Source organism: Clupea harengus, chromosome 17 (genome assembly GCF_900700415.2).
Source record: "Clupea harengus chromosome 17, Ch_v2.0.2, whole genome shotgun sequence".
Lineage (NCBI taxonomy): Eukaryota > Metazoa > Chordata > Actinopteri > Clupeiformes > Clupeidae > Clupea > Clupea harengus.
This window is the reverse complement of record NC_045168.1, coordinates 3,628,194-3,653,193: the sequence shown is the minus strand read 5'-3', so window position 1 is coordinate 3,653,193 and position 25,000 is coordinate 3,628,194. Positions and strand designations below refer to the sequence as shown.

Sequence of the window (25,000 nt, the reverse complement as noted above, 5' to 3'; positions counted from 1 at the left end):
GTTCATGAGGCTTTTGTCTTTTTTTATATGTGAAGTGTGGGATTGCCATTGGAAAACATTTTCTGTAGCGACTGTAAGTGAAGGTGTGTGTATGCTGGTCATGTGTGCTTCACAGAGAAGCCTCTAGGTCAGGGGGCGTTTGGGAGGGTGCTGCAGGCGTCGGCGTTCGGCATCGGCAGCTCTTACGGCTGCACCACGGTGGCCGTCAAGATGCTGAAAGGTACAGTTGGGTAACATACCCACACATGTCAGTGCGTGGCACACACAACTTAATACACACTTACACATCACCATGTTACATTACCTACACAACTCAGAGTGTCATCAACTCACACATGAACAGAGGTGGAATGTGCATTTACACATTATCAGCTCGGGACATTTTTAACTATATTTCTTATATATTATATTATATTATATACTTATATATTCCCCGCACTGAAACACACACCCCACACATAACACATAACACATAACACATAACACATGAGGTCAGTCATTCTGTATTCCCCTCTCTACCCTGGCCTGACTGCCACACACCTACCTCCAGCCACTGAACATTTGCACTAAATTGTTCATTGTATATATCTATTTATGTTAAATTGTTGTCATATCCATATTCATCGTACTTATATCTTATCATGTCTCCTACCTCATACCAACTTTATAACTTCTACTGCCACCTTCACCTGTACTTCACCTGCACTTTACATATATCTATATCACATCCGCACTAATCACCTTTATTGCTGCTCATGTTCTTACTGCTCATACCACTTATATCTTATGTCATACTGTATATACCCTATTTATCTATATTTATATTACCATTTGCACATACTCTGCACTCTTCTACTTTGCACTTATGGTTAGATGCTAACTGCATTTCGTTGCCTCAGTACCTGTACTCTGTGCAATGACAATAAAGTTGAATCTAATCTAATCTAATCTAAAAATTCAACCTGCAACACGACACATAACAATCAACAAAATCCATTTCAGGAACCACACAACACATGTTCCTGTTTACTGTCTTGAAAATAAATGGAAGTCTTTAATCATATACGTAAAATGTGGATTTTGGGAGATGCTCCCTCAGTTTTACACATTACATTTGTGTAAAAGTGTAGTTATACTTGTGTCACACTAGAGGGCGCCACACCCAGCGAGCACAAGGCTCTGATGACTGAATTGAAGATCTTCAACCATATTGGACATCATCTAAATGTTGTCAATTTACTGGGAGCCTGTACCAAACCTGGAGGTGTGTAAGCGTGAACAGCAGTTTTTGTATGTGAGTGTGCTTATAAGGGTGTGTATATCTGTACTGTGTCACTGTATGGTTGTGGGTGTCAAAATGGGTGTCAGTTCCTGCCTGCCTGTGTGTGTGTGTGTGTGTGTGTGTGTGTGTGTGTGTGTGTGTGTGTGTGCGCGCACTCGCACGTGTGTATGCATGCCTGCATGTGTAACTGCAAAGCTGTTTTGCACAGTGCACTGTGTGCTACTCTTAGTGCTGTACAGCATGTCCCTGGACCGCTTGGTCTTGCGCGTCACAGACACACACAGTAATTGTGTTTGTGCTCAACAGGGCCCCTGATGGTCATTGTGGAGTACTGCAGGCACGGAAACCTGTCCGCATACCTGAAGAGCAAGCGTGAGCTGTTCCTGATGAACACGGTGAGCCTAAACATCTCCAAGTGCTAATCCAAGTGCTAAACTCACATCCATCCATTAATCTTTCTATTTATCCATCCATTCATCTCTCCATCTGTCAGCAGTCTCTCCATTCATTCATCCATCCATTCATCTTTCCATCCATCCATCCATTCATCCATCCATCTATCTGACAGTCTCTCCATTCATCCATCCTTCCATCCATCTATCAGCTAGCAGTGACCGTTCTGCCTACCCATAATTACCCCAGGCTAACTGAGTTTGGCCTCGCTGTTAATATAGCATTCCACTGAAAACCCAGAGACAGTCCTGCTCATCTATTCTTAGCTCACACTAACACGCAGTTTGCATCCCCGTAAAACTCACGTTCCCCATAATGGCTGGCACCACAGGCAGTTGCCCAACCATCACTGTCATTTGCCCTCTGGCCTCCTGTCTTCCCAGGGCTGTTTACTCCGTTAAGAGCCATAGTGTGTTTACTGTGCAACTAACATCTCACAACTTCAAAACAGAGGAAATATTTACATGTAGTTATTTTATCTTGACACTTTCGCACCTATATATATATAGGACATTTCCTCTTTATCAAACAGGACAGCGCCGCTTTTCTGTCACCACAGCTGCACTTCGCCCATGCTGGTGTCATGTTTCACTTCTTTATTTTGTCCTTTATTTACCATGTGCCGACACCATGACAGAGTGTCTGTATCATCAGCATACAGTGACCACTATTTCATTAACACTTTAGAATATATGTAGGACGCAAGAAGAAGATGATCAACACCCCGATGTAGAGAAGATCACCCCAGAGTAGAGATGATCACCCCAGAAGATCACCCCAGAGTAGAGATGATCACCCCACAAGATCACCCCAGAGTAGAGATGATCACCCCAGAAGATCACCCCAGAGTAGAGATGATCACCCCACAAGATCACCCCAGAGTAGAGATGATCACCCCAGAAGATCACCCCAGAGTAGAGATGATCACCCCAGAAGATCACCCCAGAGTAGAGATGATCACCCCAGAAGATCACCCCAGAGTAGAGATGATCACCCCAGAGTAGATACATTTTGCCAACAGCCTCAGGGAAAGCACCCTGGGATTTGTATAATGACGAAATGTTACATGTGCAAAATTTGGGAAATTGAGGTTTACTTTTTCTTTCTCGAAAAAAGAAAACAGGCTAAGTAATATTCCCAACTCTTTGCCACATAGCTGTTCAACATCCTCTGCAGATTGTGTTTTTATCTTAGAAATGGTCATACATATCATGTACTATATGGTGTTATTCAAAACGAGATTGGCAGATCTATGAAGCCAGTATTTAGAGAGACACATACAGTATATAGACTTGATTCCTCATGTCTGTTCCCAAGAAAACATCTGCCCTGCCATCTAATTGAATCTGACCACATAGCGTTGTGTTTTAGCTGAGACAAGAGGGGGATTGTGGGAAAAGGCGTCTGGTGAGCGTGGCCAGTAGCCAAAGCAGTGCCAGCTCAGGGTTTGGCGAAGAGAGAGAGGAGGAGGAGGAGGACAGCCGAGGTGAGACTCTGATATGATGATGATTGATGAATTATAATATGTTATAAAGAAATTAATTAATTAATAATTTACTTAATGATTAATAGATTCATTACAATATTTGGTTATTGATTATACTAATTGATTAATTGCTTGATTAAATGTCTTTGTGCAGTGGGCCACTTACTGTATCTAACCATTTTGTTTCTGGTCTTGTTATTGTTATTGTACTTTCTCTCTCTTTTTTTCTCCTCCTGTCCTGCTCTTGTTCATCTTCATTTTCTCCATCTTCTTCTTTGTGTTTTTCTTTACTTCATTAGTTTGGAATTCGGAGTCGCCTCTTCTCTTTGAGGACCTGATTTCATACAGTTTCCAGGTGGCCAGAGGCATGGAGTTTCTGGCCACTCGAAAGGTGAAATGACCCTCTAAGTGATGCCTTCCTTCAACCTGCCTTTTAACCTCACAAACATAACCACCAAATAAGCATGGTCTCACCATAGCATGTGCCACATCCAGTCATCAGTCTTGATAGGTCAAAGTTCAGTAAACACAAACATATCCTAATCTCATCTCTCACTGGGATTGGCAACTGACATGACAGCACTAAAATGGTCTGATGCTATGAAAAGCTCATTAAAAGGTTGCATAGGCACTGTCTAGTGATGGCGACATGGCACTGTAGTATCACTAGACACAGGCTATTGTGATAGTTAATGACATGACAAGACATCTCTCATAACAAGCTTATGATTGGTTCAACACGTTCAACAAACTTTTCTGTGAATCTGACAACCATTGGCAGTGTATCCACCGTGATCTTGCTGCCAGAAACGTCTTGCTGTCAGATAACAACGTTGTGAAGATCTGCGACTTCGGTCTAGCACGAGACATCTACAAGAACCCTGACTATGTGCGCAAGGGAGACGTAAGTTCCTAACATCATGTAGCAGACAGAACTACCACAGGTCCACCGGACAAGGGAGGTGTTCCACATATGTGGTTTAGTGACAAACCTGGGTATGTTTAGTAGAGTAAGTGGTAAACCTCCTGAAAGAAGAGCCCCATGGCTTTGTTTTGCTAGGAGAATTAATCCATAGGGCTCTTCTATTAGGAGGCTTACTTAACCCTCCTATTATGTTCAAATTTTACCCACATCTATTATGCTTGGGGTCAATTTGACCCCAGCAATTTAAACCTCTAAAAAATGATTATAATATTTTTTTTTACTCAAGTTTATGTGTCAGGTACTTTAGGTTTGTTTGTTGACTACCTAAATAGCCCTTAAAAATAAAACAATACCCCCACCCACCCCCCTTATACATCCAGAATACATGTTACGCTACTATGGAGAAATATGCAGATCACCATCAAATCTCACTGATTGACTTAAAATTGGAAAGAGATATCCTTCTGGTGTTTTATGGCTTCATATTATTTCTAAGTACATATTGTTGTTATCTATAACATATGGAATAGAAAACTATTTCTGTAATCAAGAATAGTATCAATGTGATAAAAAAAGTTTATATTTCTTATATATTTTATACAATTAAAACAGCCTGGGGTCAAATTGACCCCAAACAACACCTATGCGTAAAGCATGTGTACAGGACATTGAAAACATATCATCATGTTAATTTTGTGTTTACCCAGTTCTCCCCATTAGATTAGGAAAAGTCATTAAATATGAAGCAAAAAAAACTATGCCAATCATTTATTTAGAGACGTTAAACATTGAAAAGGGTCAAATTGACCCCAAACATAATAGGAGGGTTAACTTGCATAGGTTTGCCACTAAGCCATGTACTTGGAATACTCTCAAGGTCTGCATCTGTTGTCAAATTAGCCACTTGTCTTGTAAATTAATAAATGTGTCTGTTTATTTGTTTGACTATCTGTTTGTTTGTTTGTTTGTTTGCTTGCGTGTTTCTTTGCCTGTTTGTATTTTGTCAATGCAGGCAAGGTTGCCCCTGAAGTGGATGGCCCCGGAGTCCATCTTTGACAAGGTGTTCACCACCCAGAGTGATGTGTGGTCCTTTGGAATCCTGCTGTGGGAGATCTTCTCACTGGGTCTGTCACCCTCATTACAACATGGCAATACACGTCTCTCTCTCTCTCTCTCTCTCTCTCTCTCTCTCTCTCTCTCTCTCTCTCTCTCTCTCTCTCTGTGTTTCTCTCTCTCTCTCTCTTTCTCTCTTACACACACACACACACACACGGCATGAAGCCTTCAGGGATTAGGTAACTACTATAACCGACTAACTAGCGAATCCAGATGGGCTTTAAGCACCTAGATTTGTCAATAAGTACAGTTCTTGAGAAAAAAGTCAGCTATCACAGTAGGGGGTTGGACCAAAAAACATGACACGACGTGTTTCTCTGATCCTGAATTCCATATCAGCTCTGATGTTTTCTGTCTTGGTGTTCAGGAGCGTCTCCGTACCCGGGGCTGAGCATGGATGAGGAGTTCTGCCACCGCCTGAAACACGGCACACGCATGCGCCCCCCAGAGTACAGCACCCCCGAGATGTGAGCAGTAACGGAAACATGACCAACATGAATGAACTCTGCACAACCTTCCTTTATCTCCAACACCAGACTGAGTTTCCTTTTGAATTCCGATGGGTTAAATCAAGTCCTGCTCTCAATTATTTACTGATGGAGTGTCTTGCTTCATTTTCTTCAATGTCTTAATGTAGATATAATACCATGCTGGCCTGCTGGGAGAAGGAACCCAGTGACAGACCCACTTTCACAGTCCTGGTGAACACACTAGGGGATCTGTTACAGGCACAGGTCCAGCAGGTGAGCTATCGTTCTCACACTGACTTAAGAGATGTTCTCCAATTTCATTCATATGTTCTCCGTGTCTCTCTCTCTCTCTCTCTCTCTCTCTCTCTCTCTCTCTCTCTCTCTCTGACACATACACACCTCGCATACGGCATTTTCAAAATCGTCCTCTATTTTGAAACAAATATTTCCAAAGGGAAAATCTGTGAAAGAAAGCAAAAACTTAGTTGGGCTGTGTGAATCTAATAACCCAACATGACCCAACTATGAAGCTGACAAATATTGTATCCCTCTGCACAGGCTGGGAAGGATTATATTCCTCTGGACCCGTTCCATGGGGGTGAAAGCGGTGTGGTGATGCAGCAGGATTACAGAGACACCAGCCAAAGGTCAGGACATCAGGGGCGAGATTACAGAGAATAAACAGAGAGTCTAGAACAGAGAATTTAATACTCATGTATTTATTTAATTAGTCATGATGAATGTGTTGTTAAAAAAAACTTGCAATGTAAAGATAACTGTATGTAATATACAGGTGCGACTTAAAGTGTTACTTACGATTCCCCCCCCCCTTCCTGTTAAGATGCATCAACACCAGAGGAGTAGATACCATCAGGACGTTTGAAGAAAACCCCCAGGGGAACAGCTTAGAGGTACATCTCAGCCTAAAGCAAATGCACACCTGTCTGGAAAGTAATTTAAAGCAGTGGGTTCGTTTTTCCGGGTTGCATTTGATCGTGTCTGGGGTTTCCTTGATAACCATGGTAGCAGAGAATTGGAAGTATATTACATGGTTGTATAAGGTAAGCATTTGAATCCATGTTGTTGCGTGACATTTATTCCAGACAGACAGTGGTATGGTCCTTCCTTCAGAGGAGCTGAAGTACCTCAAATGGAGTGAAAAACTCCAACCTGGCGACCTGAGAAAGTGAGTACTCCCAACTCTTAAGTGGACATCATCATATTTATATAATTATTGATCATCATCAGTATTTATATAATAATAATATAATAATCAGTCATCATTAGGCACTATCACTCCACGTCATGTACTCATATGTATCAGATCCTTACACACGCATCACACCGATGACACGACCAAAGCTCACTGTTTGACCTAGACTTTGCGGTGGCTGCAGGCTCTTCTCCCTCGGCAGGTGCAGAGGCATTATGGGATACACGGAGGCCCTGCCCTGTGTGAGCAGCTCATCTGGTGTGGACAGGAAGAGCGAGCGCCACATCATCCCCTGTGATACTGAGTGAGGGGCTAGGTGCCCTACACACTGCCTGATGACAAATAAGTTCTCATTCACCCATCGTTATATGTCTCTTCCATCTCAAACATGAGTATTACTACTGAGTGTCCATCCACTTCCTCATGACCTTCATACTGGACACCACTTCAGTTGTTGTTTTTTTCAACGTTTATTTCCACTGAGATTATTTTGTGCACAAAGCTTTTTGAAATGCATTCGGGAGTGCTGTCCAGTCTTTCATTAGATGAGATTAGATTCGCAGAGAAGATTCGATTCATAGAGAACTATTCAGCACTCACAAACAGGAATCGGAGTTGATGACGTACATCTCATACAGTTCTCATCTGTCACATTATATACGTCATGGAACCCATTATTTTAACCACTTGATAGGTCTCAAAAGGTCCAAAGAGGTTAGTGAAACCTCCCTCACTTCTCTCTAACCATAGCGCACCATCATATCCATAGCTCTATACGACTGTTTCATAAAGGTAATGATACTCCACACTCTCCTCACCTCGCTCTTTTCCCACACATACATACAGATCATCAGAGCCTCTGATAACTGTTTCTGCTCCTCCAGAAATGAAAGCTCATCTAGCTCACTCTTTTTTGACACGCTTCATATTAAGTGTCCAGACATAGTGTGTCCTTAATACATGTTGTTATAAGATGTGCTTGGGGTTATTAACATGTAATATGTCTTTTCTTGAGCGGCGCAATTGTTTGCTTATTTCTCACACAAGGACGCTGTATTAAGGACACTTAATATGAAGTAGGACCCTACTTTCAATGATTTATAAACCTATAAAAGGAAAAGGCAGATTTCCTCTGCCCACATCAAAGCCCTCGCTAGGCTAAAAACAGTGAACTTATTTATCAACTATGCTGTAGCGCTTTTAGTCATTACCGGTACCAAGTACTTCACTAAAGCACCACACAATGACTACTGCTGAAAACACATATGCTGGATGTGACTGATTTGTAGCTGTTTCAGTAAGAGATGAAGTGCTGTATAAAGTGCTGGGTAACACCAGACTCTGGGTCCGAGTCTGGTCAGGCTCAGACCTGCTCCTGCAGTCAGCTACTGTACAATGAAAGAAACACGCTGCACATGTACTACTGAATATTACCCATGATATGCTCAGATATGCTGAATATTACCCATTATATGCTAAAATATGCTGCATATGTACTACTGAATATTACCCATGATATGCTCAAATATGCTGAATATGTACTACTGAATATTACCCATGATATGCTCAAATATGCTACAGAGTATGCAGGGCTTCTTCAAAGTAGTTATGTTACTGTGACCCGATATGGTATACTATTCTGCCCTGTATCCACATGTATAGGTTCATATAAAACACATGCGTGGCAGTGGCAGTTTTGGATCACTTCTTCACAGGAGCCAGAAGGATATATATCTTTATGTTACTGTGACCCAATATGGTATATTATTCTGCCATGTATCCTCATGTATAGGTTCATATAAAGCACATGCGTGGCAGTTTTTGATCACTTCTGTGCCTTAAATGCTGTAAAACTGTATTAAGGACTTGGGTTCCTTTCTTCTGAAACTCTGCCTGAGTATTGGCACCCAAAGCACTTTCCTGTAACATAAACCAAGAACAGTCACTGCCACAGTCTTGTGCTTACCATTGGAGGTTACACTACTTATCCAGATCATCTAACCAAGAGCACTTTAATGTTTATATTTGGAGTATTACTTTGTGTTATGAACCTGGAATAGACTGATACCAAAACTTTGTTTATACTTGTTATACTCTTTGTATGGATGTTGTTCACTGGATATTACACAGCTGAAACACAAGTGGCCGTAGTAATTGCTGCTTTCTTTTTGGAATTTCACTTGGAATAATTAACGGTCGTTTGCCACTCCTAATGTTTCAGGGAGGGTTTTAGAAATTATCATCACTAAGAAAAATCACTAAAACCAAGCAGGCCTCTTATCTAGCAACCAATCAGGAAGAGCCAACCACAGCTGTGCACCAATCACCTGCTGCAAAGAGGGAGAGCACACAGGTACACCAAGGGAGGCCCAAGTTGTAGACAGTAGTTCTAGAAAAGACAAAAGAACAAGGATGTATGTTTTGGTATTCTTTATTAAAATACTGCTGTACACACAAATATTGCGAAGTGTGAGACGATGAACACCAGAAGGGCCAAAACGGGACTGGGGAGGTGGCAGCGTCAGTGTAGGTGTGTCCGGGGCCAGCGCCAGCATAACTGGAGTGTGAGAGGCCAGTGTGACCATCATGATATGACCATCATATGTGTCGGTATAGGGTGTGTAGTACTGAGTGTGAGAGTTTGTGTTCAACAGGGCTGGTGGGTCAGTGGGTGAGAGGGTATGGGAGTCTGGATTTCTTGGCACCACATCCACCAAGATGTTCTGACTGATCGCGTCACTAAAACATGAAGAAAAAAAAAATAACAGGAGAAATGGTACATTATTCTTAAAAAGAAGAAGTCGTCCAGTGTGGTTCTGTGATTCAAGTCCCGCTCACATCCACTCCACTGCGGCTTGATCCCTCCCACCGGGGCTGACAGCCAATGACGGGTCAGACACATTCAGTCACTGGCACGCCCCGGGGGCGGGCACTCCTGAGAGAGAATTCCAGACCAGCTCAGTGTTCCGAGTTCTATCAGGTCAGCACCCACTCACCTGAACCTCGCCGCCCCCCCCCCCACCCCACCACCCCCAACCACCACATCACAGACCACACAGAGAGAGTAGCTGCAGCACCTATACGTCACATGATCTTAAGAGGTCAAATTAAAAAAAAAATTTAAAAAAAAAAAAGAAAAAAAAAGTGTTAAACAGTCCCGCCTCTTTCCCCACCTCCCACAGGTCTGACCGCTCACTCTCCACCTCCTGCTGGAATTGGTCCACAGAATTAAAAAAAAAAGGAGGCGAGAGTGCGTGTCGACATTTACCCATCATGCATCACTGCACCAGAGTTGAGTAGAGAGGATCCAGCAACAAAAATCATCAGGAAAAAGAGCTTTACTTATTCAAAAGCTCAAAATAAGGAGACCTGGAGAGCATTGCAAGGGCAAGGGGAGAGAGAGAGAGAGAGAGGAGAGAGAGAGAGAGAAACATGAGGGGCAAAAAAGGGAGAAAAAAAAAACCAAAGAGGTAGAGATAGAAGGGGAGAGCGAGGGTGGCTAAAGGTATGGAGTGATGCAGAAAACTTTTTTTTTTTTTTTAAAAGGGCAGAAAGCAGACATTCCTTGAAAAGGCAGAGCCGGTTCCTGTTCTGAAGAGTTCCAGTTCTTTGGTTCCACTACTCTCTCCAGACCCTGAGAGCCGGACAAGACCAGACAGGCAGGACCCCCCTCCCCTCCCTCTTCCCTAACCTGTTTCCCTGCTGTCATGTTACATGACATCACACTGCATCACACACACACAGCCAGTGGAAGCAAAACACAAGAGGCAGCTCTTGTGTCTGTACAAGTTTTAAAAAAAAAAATAATAAAAAAAAAAAATGAAAAATGAAAACCATCATCCAAAACATCCAACCATTCATTCAGTGCCAGCATCACTTACAACCCCCCCCCCCCCCCCACACCATCCCACTCTGCCCCTTCCCTGTGTCGTGACCTATGACCTCAGCATAGGTCATCACTTACCCATAATTCTCCACCAGTGGTCAGTAAGTCTTACAGCTCTCTCATCATAGTTCCTAACGCAGGCTTCCCAAACTCCCCCCCCCCCCCCCCACCCCACCCGCCCCCTATCAAATATAACACACAAACCTAGTGGTTTGTCCCGTCTAAGTGAAAACAGAGGCAACAAGTGGTCTGGCCCTCCAACACACGCCTGCAGCCAGTGGTCGGTCCCGTCTCTTAGTTCCTCAATCAGATAAATGGGGAGGGGAGGGGGAGGGGGGGGTGATGATGAAGACTCCAGCAGGAAGAGAGATGACATAAAAAATAAAGCCTAATTTGTTTCGTTAAATTTCTTTTTCTCACTGTTTCGAGTGTGAGGTCTGTTCTTTTTCTTTTTTTCCTTCCACCCTGTGGGCAATGCACACACGCATGTACACCCTCACACACACTTGCACACACTCTTCCACCCTGTGGGCAATGCACACACGCATGTACACACTCACACACACTTGCACGCACACACACACACACACACACAATCATTTTAAAAAAGAGAAAAAAAGAATCATAAAACTTAAAATTTTAGTGCATCCTCCACAGAAGAAAATAAAACCAACAAAACAAAACAGAACAAAAGAAGTTCTGAAAGTAAAAGCAGGAAAAAGTCCTTTTTCATGTTGTCATTTCTGTTGTTCCCCCAAGTCTAAAAAAATTCATCACAGCTTACATTTGTCCATATTTTTTTTTTTCATTTGTAGCTGCAAGGTTATGAAAACTAAAAAAATAAGCTTTTAGGAAAAAAGACGAAAAAAAAACAAAGAGAAAATCCTTCCGAACAGAACAGTGTATCTGACTGAGTTCGGCAGCCTAGTTCCTCGTGACTGTGAGATCGTCTTCAGCTCCTGCTCTGGTTCCCGCGCTGTAGTGCAATGTGCTCCGGTTCAGGCAGTCCCACCCCGCTCCTGTTGGGGGGCGCTACAACGAGCCGTTGGCAGCGGCCAGCAGCTCCTGGAAGGTGCTCTCGAAACAGCGCTTCAGGTCGGAGTAGGTAACCACCAGCACACTCTTCTCGTCCCGAGACACCAGGCTGACCTTCTCTGGAACGCCTGCGTCCAGCTAACAGACACACACACACACACACACACACGCATTAGCATTTTAAGGCAACAATGAATAGAATGGGTTCTATAATGACCTTCCATATTTCAAAGTGTGTTATGTGGTTTTAGATGGCATGATGGAAACATGGCAGCCCACACCACACACGACTATGGAACTGATGCACACTAGATCAGGGTCAGTGACAGTGGTCAGTGGTCAGTACGTCTGGGTGACACCAGGCGGGTGAACTAAACCCAACCCAGATGACTGATGGCCTTTTTCCACTCAAGACCGGGCCCAGCCGGGGGCTTTTCCTCGGGCTTAGGCACCGCTGAATGTTCTCAGACTTCCGTTTCCATTACGATGTCTGGGACATTAACAAATGGAGAATATGAATGCTACAAAACTTCTAAACAGTGCTTAGCAACGGTCGCACGAGTGCACGTAAGATAAATTAAAATGCCATTTAAACATGCCATTAAACTCTTGGAAACAGTGTTTTTGATTCTTTTTGCAAGGTTCTGATTTATCCCTAGATAGATTTCCTTTAGAAATATAACTCATACAAGTTGTGTTGTATTCCATTCCAGAAGTGCGTAGTTCAGCCCCGATTCGGCCGTGCTCCACTCCAGGACCGAACTGAGGCGGTTAGAGCCATGGCCCTGGCCCAGCCTCAGAGGCTTGCCCCTAGACACCAGAGTTTTACCCCACAGTGGAAATGTGCCCCAATAGACCCGTGCCGAATCAATCCAGAACCCTATCAGAGTTGGAGGCTACCTGGGGAGAGTCTACCGGTCCCTGACCTAGGGTTAGGGATGGGGAGAAAGAGCAGGCCTCACCTTGTTGAGACAGGCCACTATGTGGGGAGAGTCTACGGGTCCCTGACCTAGGGATGGGGATGGGGAGAAAGAGCAGGCCTCACCTTGTTGAGACATGCCACTATGTGGCTCAAGTCGACCCAGGGCGTCCCCGCCTCGGTGACCTGGTGGAAGAGATGGTCTCTGAAGAGCTTGAGCAGGTAGCGGTCACCCGTTTCCGACCATGTGGGGTCCTTCTGGAACCTGCCAAACATTTTTTTTTTTTTTATTCAGTTTGCTGGTATATGGTCGCGTGAACAATTGCTAAACACACCTTGTTCCCAGTAGTCGTCCAGGCTATTCACTCTGTAGTTTTGTGCTTCAGGTTGAAATAGTTTTCAGCTTTTACATGGGTAAATATATCAGCATATACACCTAGCTAACATATCTGTGGCAACTATGCTAGGCTTGCTTCTGCAAGCCAGGTCTGTTAGCTAGTCAGCTTGCCAGTTTTAGCTTAAAAATCAATAATCACTTTTCAACTTCTCATTTAAAAAGGTGACTACAAAAGGTGACTATTTTTATGAATATCGAAAATGGATCTCGTTACCACGCACACACACACACACTAAAACAGGTTCGGACTCTAGTTTAAAGCCAAACTTACTCAGGCCTTTCGTTGATGGTTCCCAGTTTGGCCAGGAGGCGGAAAAGACGTCCATTCTGGACCTCCTGCAGGAAAAGGAAAGATAGGCGAGATAGATGAGATGGAGAAGGTTGGCTCCAACAACTGTATCTTTTCTAAGATGAGGCATCACAACCCAACACAGAGGTTGTTTAAAACTTCAACTAGTTTTATTTAATTCAGTTTCAGTACAACATTTAACCGTAGAATTCCATATTTGGGGTTACAATTATTAGTTTGCAATGATTTCAGTTTACACTGAAACTGTGCACTGAGGAGTGACCCAGATTTAACCGCTTATCTTCAGATGCAGTGCAACAGCCATCACCCCCGTTTGTGCGTGCGGGGTGTTTGGCTGTAGTTCCTCAAAATTTTGCTTTAAATATGCATTTTGGAGGTCAACAAGGCCAGCAGGCTCCAAAACTCACCCAATGGCACAGAGAGTCCGCAACACCACAGTAGCAGGCTGAAGCCATGTTATGTTACCCATATGCCTGTGGCGTACTTCAACAGACAAATACTAGGGCATCTCTGGGTGGTGGAAGAGAACAGGAAACTTAACTGCGCTGCCCTGGTTGAGGTGCATTGGGTTCAAAACGGTGACAGCTTTAGCAATTTCCCCAAACGTGCCCCAATTTAAATGCAACGGCTATTTGCAACTAGTTCTAATTAATTCAGTGTCAGTAGAACATTTGTGTCTGTGTCTGTGTCTGTGTCTGTGTCTGTGTCTGTGTCTGTGTCTGTGTCTGTGTCTGTGTCTGTGTCTGTGTCTGTGTCTGTGTCTGTGTCTGTGTCTGTGTCTGTGTCTGTGTCTGTGTCTGTGTCTGTGTCTGTGTCTGTGTCTGTGTCTGTGTCTGTGTCTGTGTCTGTGTCTGTGTCTGTGTCTGTGTCTGTGTCTGTGTCTGTGTCTGTGTCTGTGTCTGTGTCTGTGTCTGTGTCTGTGTCTGTGTCTGTGTCTGTGTCTGTGTCTGTGTCTGTGTCTGTGTCTGTGTCTGTGTCTGTGTCTGTGTCTGTGTCTGTGTCTGTGTCTGTGTCTGTGTCTGTGTAAGCATGAAGTACCTGCAGACAGGTAAAGGGCATTACACAGTGTGATGCTATCCTCAGTTTGGTATTGATATAGTTCTCATATTGATTCAGTAAATATTAATCAAGCAGCGATACACTAAATCATTAAATGCCAAAGTTAATTACTGTAACAGTGCTGTAAAAGGGCAAACATTTTTGAGACACTAAAATCGTGTTTTCTTGATGTAGCCATTCCTGTAAGTATGGTCAAGTCCATGAACACTTATGCTTTCCCCTCTTGCACAGACAAAGTGACACATTTTTGTACACAGTGACATACTTATATATTTATCCCTGCACTTCTCGCACTCTCCACTTTTTTGCACTACTGTTTCACAGCTACTGTATATAGCCATTCCGCCTTGTATATACTTTCTTAAACTTCTTAGACCGTTGCACTGTTTGTTTTGTATTGTGTTGTAATGTATATTTTGTGTAAGCACACTGAGAGTCACTTTACCAAGTCACATTCCTTGTTTGTGCAAACTTAGTCGGCCAATAAAACCTGATTCTGATTCTGATACTTGTATACATACAGACCAAAACAAAGAGTAACTGGCAGCATATGTAAATGGGTGCAGGATTGAGAACTGAACTGGAAATGTACCAAATGACAAAGTATTGTTCAATCCTCAACACCCCTGAAATCGTGTGACTAATGTTCCATGACACTTTGGAGAAATGCACCAGTGGCTCACCTCTACTCTACGTCAAAGTTCTCTCTGTGTGTGTGTGTGTGTGTGTGTGTGTGTGTGTGTGTGTGTGTGTGTGTGTGTGTGTGTGTGTGTGTGTGTGTGTGCACGTATGTACCTTGGCCAGGTCCTCTTCAATGACATCGTTCCTCATTTGCGAGGCGTCCAGCTGGGTGTAGAATCTGGCCCCGATCATTGGCATTATGTCATTGACACTGCGCATGCGACTCTGATCTGTCAGCAGATACCTGAGGCCACACAGAGAACAGGGGGTTAGAGACTCTGTGTGTGTGTGTGTGTTAGACATACCGGTGCATGTGCAAGTCAAGCAGTCCCTCCAGGATTTCCCATTTTTTTTGTGAGTGTGCTTTCTTGCATTCAAAATGACATATTTTGTGGTGGTGATTTCTAAAAAGTTGCAAGATATTTTGCACATTTTTGTTTCTCTTTAAACCCCACATTTATATATTTTACAAAAGTTTGATTAATATTTGTAATAGTATTTTAATATTTTTTGGTTATGTGTGTTCTACAATCGGACATAAGAACACCAGATGCGTCATCCGACATCTTTGCCAACCACACTTAAGCTATATGGCCATTTCACACATACTGGAATGTTATTGAAATTAAATTCAAATGAAATGTCATGCCTTGGTTTGAACCTCTGAACTCTATTCCAAAATCACAAAATCACTTAATAATATTCTGAAATGTAATTATGTAATCCTGTACTATTGTTTAAAGAAACCGGAACATAAAACTTCTCTACTTCGCCGATATTCTACTCACTTAAATCACCCTTCAATAGGCCTATGCACGAATTTAGGAATAGGCTTGTATTTTGATATGCCCTCTCTGTGCAAGACAAATGGCTGAATAAACAGCTGGACGCAACAATATGACTTACGTTTTAGATCATGTTTGAACGCCATTTACAATCACAACTGAATACAAGGCAGAGTAACAAAATGTTTAAGTAGCAGTTATCTAACAGTTATAGATCCAGCTGTGTCGTGAATGTCAAGTGAATGTCTAATACCAAGCTAACTTCACCACGGTTATCAATCAATCACACTCCTGGCACCACATTAAGCAGTGGCAGTGGCTGAGAAAGACTGTGCATTACTTTATACCAACAGCAGGAGGCCAGAGAAAAATGGAAATTTAAAATCAAGGCTTATTTTCTGCAATTGAATGGGCAATTTATGCTGCAAATAAGAAAATATGCAGCGGCAAGAAAAGAAAACCAGTAAATTGCTGATTTTCCGTTCAATTAGCTAAACGCGGAATCGCGAAAAACTGGAGGGACTGGTCAAATGATTGTGTGTGTGTGTGTGTGTGTGTGAGAGGGTGAAATGAGAACACACACAGAATGAGGTTCTTGAGGTTCAACAAGTAGTTGCGTGATACGAGTGTGTGAGTGAGTGAGTGAGTAAGTGAGAGGATAAAACGAGGACACCCACAGGATGAGGTTCTTGAGGTCTGACGAGTAGTTGATGGACACCAGCTCCATGGCCTTCTGCAGATTCTCCCTCTGGATGCCGGCCAGCGAGTTACAGGCCAGCGCCAGAACCACCTTACCCAAGGAGATGAGATCCGCTTGCTGTACACAAACAGGATGGGACAGAGTCAGCTTCATGTCACATAGTCTGCCATATGCAGTCTTTCTGCGTTGGCAGAAGTCCTGCTCAAATGCCCATAGAAGATCTACTACAACATGACCTTAAGCCATAGTATCACTAAAAAATAACCTTGGACTTGGTTTGGCCAAGAGTACAATTATTGGACAAGGAGATGGAACTAAAGACTGCGACCAGCTGGTTCAGAGGGTATTAGAAAGGTAGTCACCAGATCACCACATTGGTAAAAACATACATGCATACATACATAAACTTGGAAGAGAATGTGTGCTTTTAGTGTATGTGTTTGAGTGTGAGAATGTAAAAGTGTGCGTTGTTCACCTCTGTGATTGAGAGTGTGTGTGTGTGTGTGTGTGTGTGTGTGTGTGTTTGAGTGTGAGAATGTAAGAGTGTGTGTAGTTCACCTCTGTGATTGAGAGTGTGTGTGTGTGTGTGTGTGTCACAAAGGGTTTCTACCTGGTACTGGGGCATGAGAGCCAGGTGGTTGGTCTGGCTGTTGTCGAATGTTAAGACATCAAAGACGCCAACACAGTTCACCCGTAACCTAGGAAACAGCAACAAAGGCAGCTTGATTTTATCCACTTTCACACACTGGAGACTTAGTCACCATTGAACACTTATCATCAGCTGGAGGTCAAGACCCTACGCTACGTTTAGGGAACAGAAAACCAGAACTAAAGCCACAAGCTTCTTCTTTACCCTTTTTAAGGCCAAGATATTGATCAGTTTCAATTCAAGGAAATTGCCTGATAAGTGTGTTTGTGTGTGTGTGTGTGTGTGTGCGCGCAAATATGTGTCATCCCATGTCTTATTATACCATGCGTGTCCTGGCATGATAACACAGCAGAAGGTCAATGTGCTGTGAGCTGAAGCACTGAACGGCGTTTGTGTGTGTGATTTCTAAATGCATAGCATAGCCTTCTAAGGGTATGGTGCACATGCTCACTGTAGATGAGGATTTGGCTGTAGTGTGGGAAGCTTTTTGGGTGGAGTGGTTAGAATGGGCTGAGCCATACCGGGTCTTGCCCGTGATGAGGATCTTGCTGGGGTCCATGACGCGGCAGGCCAGTCCGGCGGTGTGGATGGTGCGCAGGGCGGAGCTCAGCTGCACGATGTATGCCCAGATCAGAGACTCGGGGAGCAGACCAGCGTGCTGCCGTGGAGGGGGGGGCTCATGTTGTCCTACAGAGAGAGAGAGAGAGAGAGAAACACAGGAGCACACACAAAACCACTTTAACAGGTTCACACTTTCATAGATGGGCACACTTACGCACATACAGAACCAGACACCTTTTAGGAAGTGCGCAAAGGTACACTCATACAGGGAGGCAGACATACATGCACGCACATCATCAATCGTACATCAAGATGGACAAATGCAATTGTAGGCCACACAGTCATCCTCCACAGAAATGCTAACCATAAGAATCCTTAGATAGATATGGGGATGGATGTAGGCATTGACGTGCAACGGACAAGGCTGGCAGTTGGTTATAAAATACAGAAAAGGGAAGTGGTAGTAGGCCACAGGTTCACATATTTGGTCCAGAATCAAACACAACTTCATGATAAGCTATGAAGCCACAAGACTGTGGCACACCAGACAACTAAAAAAAAAAAACACACTTTGCAAAAACTGGTCAAACCAAAACTACTCATTGAAAAGTATGAAAGCAACCAACATCTTGTGCTTGTGAAAGGTTATATTATTTATAGCTCCACTGACATGGACTGCTGGTTATGTCACTGCTTATGCCAGAGGGTGCTTTGTTACCATACTACTCCGCCTTTGGATGATGATGGCTTCATTTCATACTACCGGTGTTGATGTTTATGTGTGTGTGGTCACTTCTCTCAGGATACTGGCTGCAGTTGCGGAGCTGTTTGGCATTGGCTGGCTTGGGGGCACTGTGCCAGACAGAGCACCTGGGCCGCCAGCATCACTTCAAACCAATACTTCCTCTTTCATTATCAACACACACACACAGACGCAGACACGGAACAGACTAACGCAGAAATCGAGGTCCGCCTATTTATGTGTGTGCGTGTACATACCTGTGTGTGGTTATGTGTGTGTGTGTGTGTGTGTGTGTGTGTGTGTGAGAGAGAGTGAGAGTGAGAGTGAGAGTGAGAGTGAGTGTGTGTGTGTGGGGGGGGATGTGCACGGAGGATGGTTATGGTTGCTGCAGAGAGTACAGCTGTGGCTATCAATAATGCATTTTTCTCTGCAGTTGTGGTGCGTGTACAAAAAAAAAAAAAAAAAAAAAGGTGTCAAAACTCCACATAGAGTGCTGCTTCTCTGACACAGCGCCATATTGGTCATGTGCACCGGGCTGGGCTTCTTGACGGGTTTGCTCTCAGTGGTGTTGTGTATGCAAGGCATCTGAGAGACAGAGACTGACACACACACACAGAGACAAAGACACACACAGAGACACAGAGACAGAGACAGAGACAACGAGAGAGGCAGAGGAGATGAAGGACTTGTAGGAGGGCCCACTCACCCCATTTCCTTTTGGTGAAGAAAGAGTCTGCCGTTGGGTCGTTGAAGTGCCTGCTAAACATGGTCTCTGCTCCCGCGTGGAAGTCATAGGAGAACACCAGCGCTGGAGGAGAGGAAGAAGGGGGGAGGGAGAAGAGCGGGGGGGAGAGGAGAGGAGAGATCAGAGCAGAGGAGAAAAAGAGATTCATTAAGATATTATTCATCTTTGAACAAAATGAATGTGATTGAATTCTTAAGGTCTGCTGTGATGGAGGTCTTACAGTGGTCTCCAAAGGCCTTGGTGGTGAACACCTCCCTCAGAGTGACCGCGTTCGAGTGCTGGATCTTCTTCCACATGTCCACTAGCATCATGCACTTGGTGTTCACCAGCCGAAATCCTAAGCGCACACGCATAGACAGACACACACACACACACACACACACACACACACACAATCACATGATTGATGCTCACTTGCTGTGACTTGAGTCTGAACCTTTTGGAAAATGATGATTCCTAGAACCAGTAAGAACCTTCAGTTATTCACGGAGGAACCCTGAAAGATAATGTCAATAACCTTTTCATGAGGAACTCTTTGGTTCCAAGCACAGGTACTTTTAGCTTTTCTTTTTCAGAAGCATTTTTCCATAACTAGTTTATTTCCAGTGCTTATCAGGTGCAATAGAACTTTTATAATTTTAAAGAAAATGAGAAGTTCCTTATTACAAAAAATGTCTGCACCCCCGCTAGGCAGGCAGTCAAGACTGAAACAAGTAGAGCCAAAGGAATTATGATGGCAAGGACATTCATCAGGCCCTCTTCAGCATCTCCTCCATTTCAGTGGACACTACAGAAGCTTCTGGAGAACCGTAGGGAAAACCTACACAGCTCCTGCAACCACAGAGTCTTGGCAGCCATGCAGAGACCAAGCACCGAAACTCGCTTTTGTGCCAGATACACCTGACCGAAACCCCACTGTGTGTGTGTGTGTGTGTGTGTGTGTGTGTGTGTGTGTGTGTGTGTGTGTGTGTGTGTGTGTGTGTGCGTTCCTCACCCTGTATCCTCCTCAAACAGTAGGGCAGGTCGTCCTTGGTGTTGACGGCCTTGTAACAGGAAGTGATGTAACTGAAGTTGCTGGTCTTCTGCAGGCGGTTGGGCGGGGGAAGGGGCTCAAGGGGGAAGAGGCTGTGGTAGCTGTCCAACTCCGAGGGGACGTCTGGCGAGGAAGGAAGGAAAGGAGGAGAAACTGTCACTCACAACACTCAGACAGGCGTGCTAGGCCCAGCTCCGGCCCAGCTCCAGCCCAGCTCCAGGCCAGATCTGTACACAGGCTTTGGTTTCATGTCAGTTCCAGAAAAGGTACAAGACGCAAGTAAAGGCTACGCTATTCTCAGCTTATCTAAAACCAGACTAAAGACACTGAGCTGGGAGGCCTGCCTCCTCCTCAAACAGCAACTTTCCCAAAGGCGGCTGGTCCTGAATTAGGAGTGGATTAAGATTCAATCCAAATTCACTCCAGATTCAATTCAGTCGGCCGAATTTTGGGTCAGCCCTCTTATTGCTACCAGTCCTGGTCCAACAAACTGTTCGGAGAGAGAGAGAGAACGAGCGCCTCTGAACAAGGCCTTGTCAATTGGTGGCAAACCTGACTACAGCAGTATAAGCATCCGCATTTAAAGCAGCAATAAGAAGTACTGTTCCAAAACTAGCAAGCTTACTACCTAAAAGTCAACAGCCAGGTTGGCACTGATAGAAGCTTGCCAACAAACTAACTGGTGTCTTTTGGCAGTATAGCTGGCAATGTCATGCTGTGAAAGCTTTTCTTCCATTTTTGCAGGGTGTTCCAGCCCCGAACACAGAACTACAAAGGGCATATCCTGGATGGCTAATAGGGAAGATACAGGTGTTTATCTGGCCTTCACGTGACCATATGCTATAGTACCGAAACTAGTTGCCTATAAAACATACCTCAAAAAGTGTCAAATTGTTCCATAGTGTTGCTTTAAGGTCATAGCCACAAACTGCGAAAGCATCTCGATACACACCAAGTGCCTTGCAGCTATCAAAATCCTTAATCAGGTTGTGCCATTTTAACTAAACAGTCTTGGACATGACTTCGTTGGGGACTACAGCCACACAGAAGTTTTGTTTGAAAATGTTTAGGATTTTTGTCTCCACATGTTTAACACTCATTGGACAGTTTGGTCTGATTAGTGTTACATTTGTACAAGAAGCCCATTGGTTTGGTTTGGGGCTTCTATTGAAAGCTGCTCTGCTCTGCATGACAATAACCCACCACCTGCTTGAATGAGAACTGAAGAGCAGTGCACATACTAGATGGATCCATTTGTCTGTCTGTGTGTGTGTGTGTGTGTGTGTGTGTATACACATGTGAGTGAAATAGAAGAGAAAAGGAGAGAAGGACAGCTGAGAGAAACCCCAAACTGACAGCCAAACGATTCTCAGGAAGTGCAGTCTCGTTTTACTGCAAACAGATGGATCGAGACACAGACACACATACACCCCACACAGCGCACGCACACACACACACACACACACACACACACACAGCCAAACTCAAGAAAGCTATTTGAAACAACAGGAGTGCGAGCGCACTGTTTACCAACAGGATTAGACACTACTGTGCTTACCTGGGTTCTCTGAATGGTCAATCTGGGCCATGGTGATTAGATGCCTGTTGATCAACTCCTGAGATGAAAAGGAGATGAAAAAAAGAAATCAGATTATTTACCTTTGATTAGAACACACACAAAAAACATGAATTACTTCGTAAAATTCAACATGTTCCATCAATATTAAGGTGGGTGTATGTGTGCATATTTCTATCATCCCAAAATGACAGAATACTACAAATACATAATTTAATTTTATACAAACTACAATGTCATCCTCTCCGTTATAGGTCTACGCAATACTAAAACCTTAAGGTTACATTCTCAAAGGACACAGCAGTTCTTCTCCTTAGCCTTCTCTCCTAACCCCTCAGCTTCACGGCAACCACATCCTGTGACTGCTCACGCTATCTCTGGAAGTCTGCCGTTTCCCACAATAACCAAACCCGCAGCTGACCAGTAAAGCCTTCTTCCTCACACCACTCAGGTCAGGCCAGGTCAAAGTGTGGCATAGTTTAGCTTGCAAACTAGAAGAACTCAAAGACTCCATTGGCAGATGTTGTTGCCATGGCATGCTCTTTGGAGTTTCAAACAATGCAGCTGTCTACAGGAGTTAATAGCTAATAGCACAACCTGTTGAGTCTGGCAAGTTCAAAGTGATGGTGATGCCATAACATGCAATGCAACTGAGTAGCTCAAGTGAGAGAGAAGGTCCCCGGAGGATCATAGCACCAAAACTGCATAGGTAATTGGCTCTATTTCTACGGAACACTACAGTGGATGGAAGCTGACAAACACATCTGGCAGCCGTGCAGCCTGGATTTGGTCAGAGAGGACCGCTAAAATGAATCCTCTCACTGAATGGTGAAGGCAAAAGAAAAAGTGACGCACACAGTCTAACACGTAAAGGGGATTGTTCCAAGTTCCACTAGATAACGGTTTCTAAAAGTAAAACCTTTAAAATCCCACTAATCTGATGGCAAGCCTTTTGAGTTTATGCTTATCCAGATAGCTTCATAATCATGCGTTTAAACGCCCCGCACACCACATCTCATCTTCTTGTCAAACCCTTGACTCCGTCAGCCAAACAAACCTCAGCACCTCTGCTCCTATCAATTACCCACAATCCACCAAAAGACATTTGTCATTTCCCCCTCATGTTTTCATGCTCATCTGCTGAAGGTTTCGCCATACGTTACAAACAGAGATGTTTTTATTTATTGAAGTAACCGTGGGTTTGTTCCGGAGGAGACTTTAAGCCGCCGTTTCTGTCGGGTGCTTATCTGAACACTCACAGCTAATGGTGTAGTAATGGTGTGGTACATGAAACTGAAAAATTGGGTCACACTTTATTTGGATGGTCCCCTTTAGACCATCTACAAATGATCTGTTGAAACTCTACAATTTATGGTTAAACTTGAATTTCGACAAACCATCTGTAAAGTCTCTGTAGGCGGACTATCCAAATAAAGTGATACCAAAAATGTTATTCAATTCTGTATCTTGAACTTCATTTCACACTTTCGGGTCATTCGGACTCTGTGGACAGCTGGGGGAGGGAAAGGACTGGATGCGTACCTGTCGGAGCTCATCAGCCATGAAGAAGGACGGGGCGTTGGCTTTGGGCTGCATGTAGGCCACATGAGGAGCTGTTGGAGGGTAGATGTGATAGGTAGGGAACACCTGCAAACACAACAGGAAACATGTGAGCACCATGGAAACTTTTCACTTTCAAAACTGGTTTAGATTTAAGGGGGAAGCACCGCGGAGGAGGAGGCTATGTTTAAGTCCGCACACGGTGCACAACAAACTTAAATCACAAGGATGGTCCGCACAGCACCAATATGTTGTGTGTGTGTGTGTTAGCAAGTTTTAAACTCTGTGATTGAGCTTGTGCGCTGAGAGACATATACGCAACAGCAAAACTAGTATACTTTAGATATACAAATGTGCACGTATAAATCTGCATGAACGCAGACATTTTTAAGCATACTTAAGCCCTTGGTCATGTCATGAACACACTTTATGTGAAACCCAGTTTTCAATTGACATTTGAAAGTGGGTTTTTCATTTTAAATTAGTTTGAAAAACATTGATCCTTCAGGAACCTCTGTAGGTCACGTAGAGGACATCTTTCACATGGAAGCCTTGCTTTCACTTTAAGGCATGTCTGTGTTAATGTGGAAAGAGTATGCAAAACAACAGCTCTTCAGAAAGTCTAATGTTTCTTGAGCAATCTCTTTCAACTCTACCTCTCTTTTTCCAACCTAAATGTAAAAGCTGAGCTTACGTGACAGAAGTCATTGTAGCATGTACGACATTGTAGCATGTAGGACGTAGTAGCATGTATGACGCTGCGTGTTTAATATGCAATTAGCCTACTTAGACACGTCATGCTAGGTTTAAATACTTATGATAGAATGATGAATAGATAGGAAATCAATGCCCTTCTACCACAGATTCAGCATACCTTGGTGGAGGACCCAATGACACTGCCGTGCCGGCTAAAGACATATCAGTGAACTGAACGGAGATGATGGTGGCAGACTGGCAGTTGAATAAAATCGTGTGGCTAATGAACTGCTTTTGAAGTTGGAAGACGTAATTTCAAGATAAAGTTATATGTGGTAATCTTTTCACGGTTCCACACCTAGTCATATTTAATTGGTTAGCTAAGAGACCAATAGAGCAGAAATTACCTTATTTGAGTGAAACTACGCTAGCCATCATGCACTACAGAAACGTTCAAAAGATAACCCTTCGTTAATTTCAACACCAACACTTCAGTGTTATCGCAGAACACACAATGCAATCATCCCCTATGGTGTGTGCTTGAGAAACGTAGTTAACCAATCTTCAAACTAAAGTAGTATGAATGTGAAAGCCGTGAATTATATTCAATTATTAGTCCTGCCTGCAAGTGATAATTGAAAGGGGAGTGTCTGGGATTCGGGATTTCTAAATACCCTGGTGTACCAAAATACCACCCAATAAAGTACATATGAAAAACACA

General features: G+C 43.7%; 2 protein-coding genes across 2 annotated transcripts in view; one reads left to right on the top strand and one right to left on the bottom strand.

The window, feature by feature from the left end:
- Nucleotides 1–9,018, top strand: part of flt1 (fms related receptor tyrosine kinase 1) — a 38,707-nt gene extending 29,689 nt beyond the window's left edge. Inside the window, exons 18-30 of the mRNA XM_012816125.3 lie at nt 116–220; nt 1,151–1,264; nt 1,589–1,677; nt 3,107–3,221; nt 3,521–3,612; nt 4,003–4,125; nt 5,159–5,270; nt 5,630–5,729; nt 5,900–6,005; nt 6,291–6,379; nt 6,574–6,643; nt 6,836–6,918; nt 7,130–9,018. Coding sequence (XP_012671579.2) covers nt 116–220; nt 1,151–1,264; nt 1,589–1,677; nt 3,107–3,221; nt 3,521–3,612; nt 4,003–4,125; nt 5,159–5,270; nt 5,630–5,729; nt 5,900–6,005; nt 6,291–6,379; nt 6,574–6,643; nt 6,836–6,918; nt 7,130–7,253 — 1,322 coding nt within the window. The 3' untranslated portion in view covers nt 7,254–9,018. The remainder of the gene's footprint in view (nt 1–115; nt 221–1,150; nt 1,265–1,588; nt 1,678–3,106; nt 3,222–3,520; nt 3,613–4,002; nt 4,126–5,158; nt 5,271–5,629; nt 5,730–5,899; nt 6,006–6,290; nt 6,380–6,573; nt 6,644–6,835; nt 6,919–7,129) is intronic.
- Nucleotides 9,019–9,360: 342 nt separating this feature from the next.
- On the bottom strand, nt 9,361–23,718 carry pan3 (poly(A) specific ribonuclease subunit PAN3). The gene is made up of 12 exons (XM_031584035.2): nt 23,566–23,718; nt 22,006–22,063; nt 20,409–20,570; nt 19,635–19,751; nt 19,376–19,477; nt 17,888–18,053; nt 17,328–17,415; nt 16,695–16,834; nt 15,347–15,476; nt 13,454–13,518; nt 12,912–13,050; nt 9,361–12,004 (listed from the first exon to the last, which is right to left on the bottom strand). The coding sequence occupies exons 1-12, from the start codon at nt 23,701–23,703 to the stop codon at nt 11,864–11,866; spliced, it is 1,446 nt and encodes a 481-aa protein (XP_031439895.1). The 5' UTR covers nt 23,704–23,718; the 3' UTR covers nt 9,361–11,863.
- Nucleotides 23,719–25,000: the final 1,282 nt, after the last annotated feature.

What these genes read in the sequence shown, in the direction of transcription:
- pan3 (XM_031584035.2), bottom strand. Translation starts at nt 23,703, where the DNA reads ATGGTGCTCACATGTTTCCTGTTGTGTTTGCAGGTGTTCCCTACCTAT. An exon ending in CAAGGCCTTTGGAGACCACT is followed by an intron (nt 19,478 to 19,634) that starts GTAAGACCTCCA and finishes CCTCTCCTCCAG; the next exon opens with CGCTGGTGTTCTCCTATGAC. An exon ending in CTTCACCAAAAGGAAATGGG is followed by an intron (nt 18,054 to 19,375) that starts GTGAGTGGGCCC and finishes CTCTCTCTGTAG; the next exon opens with GACAACATGAGCCCCCCCCT.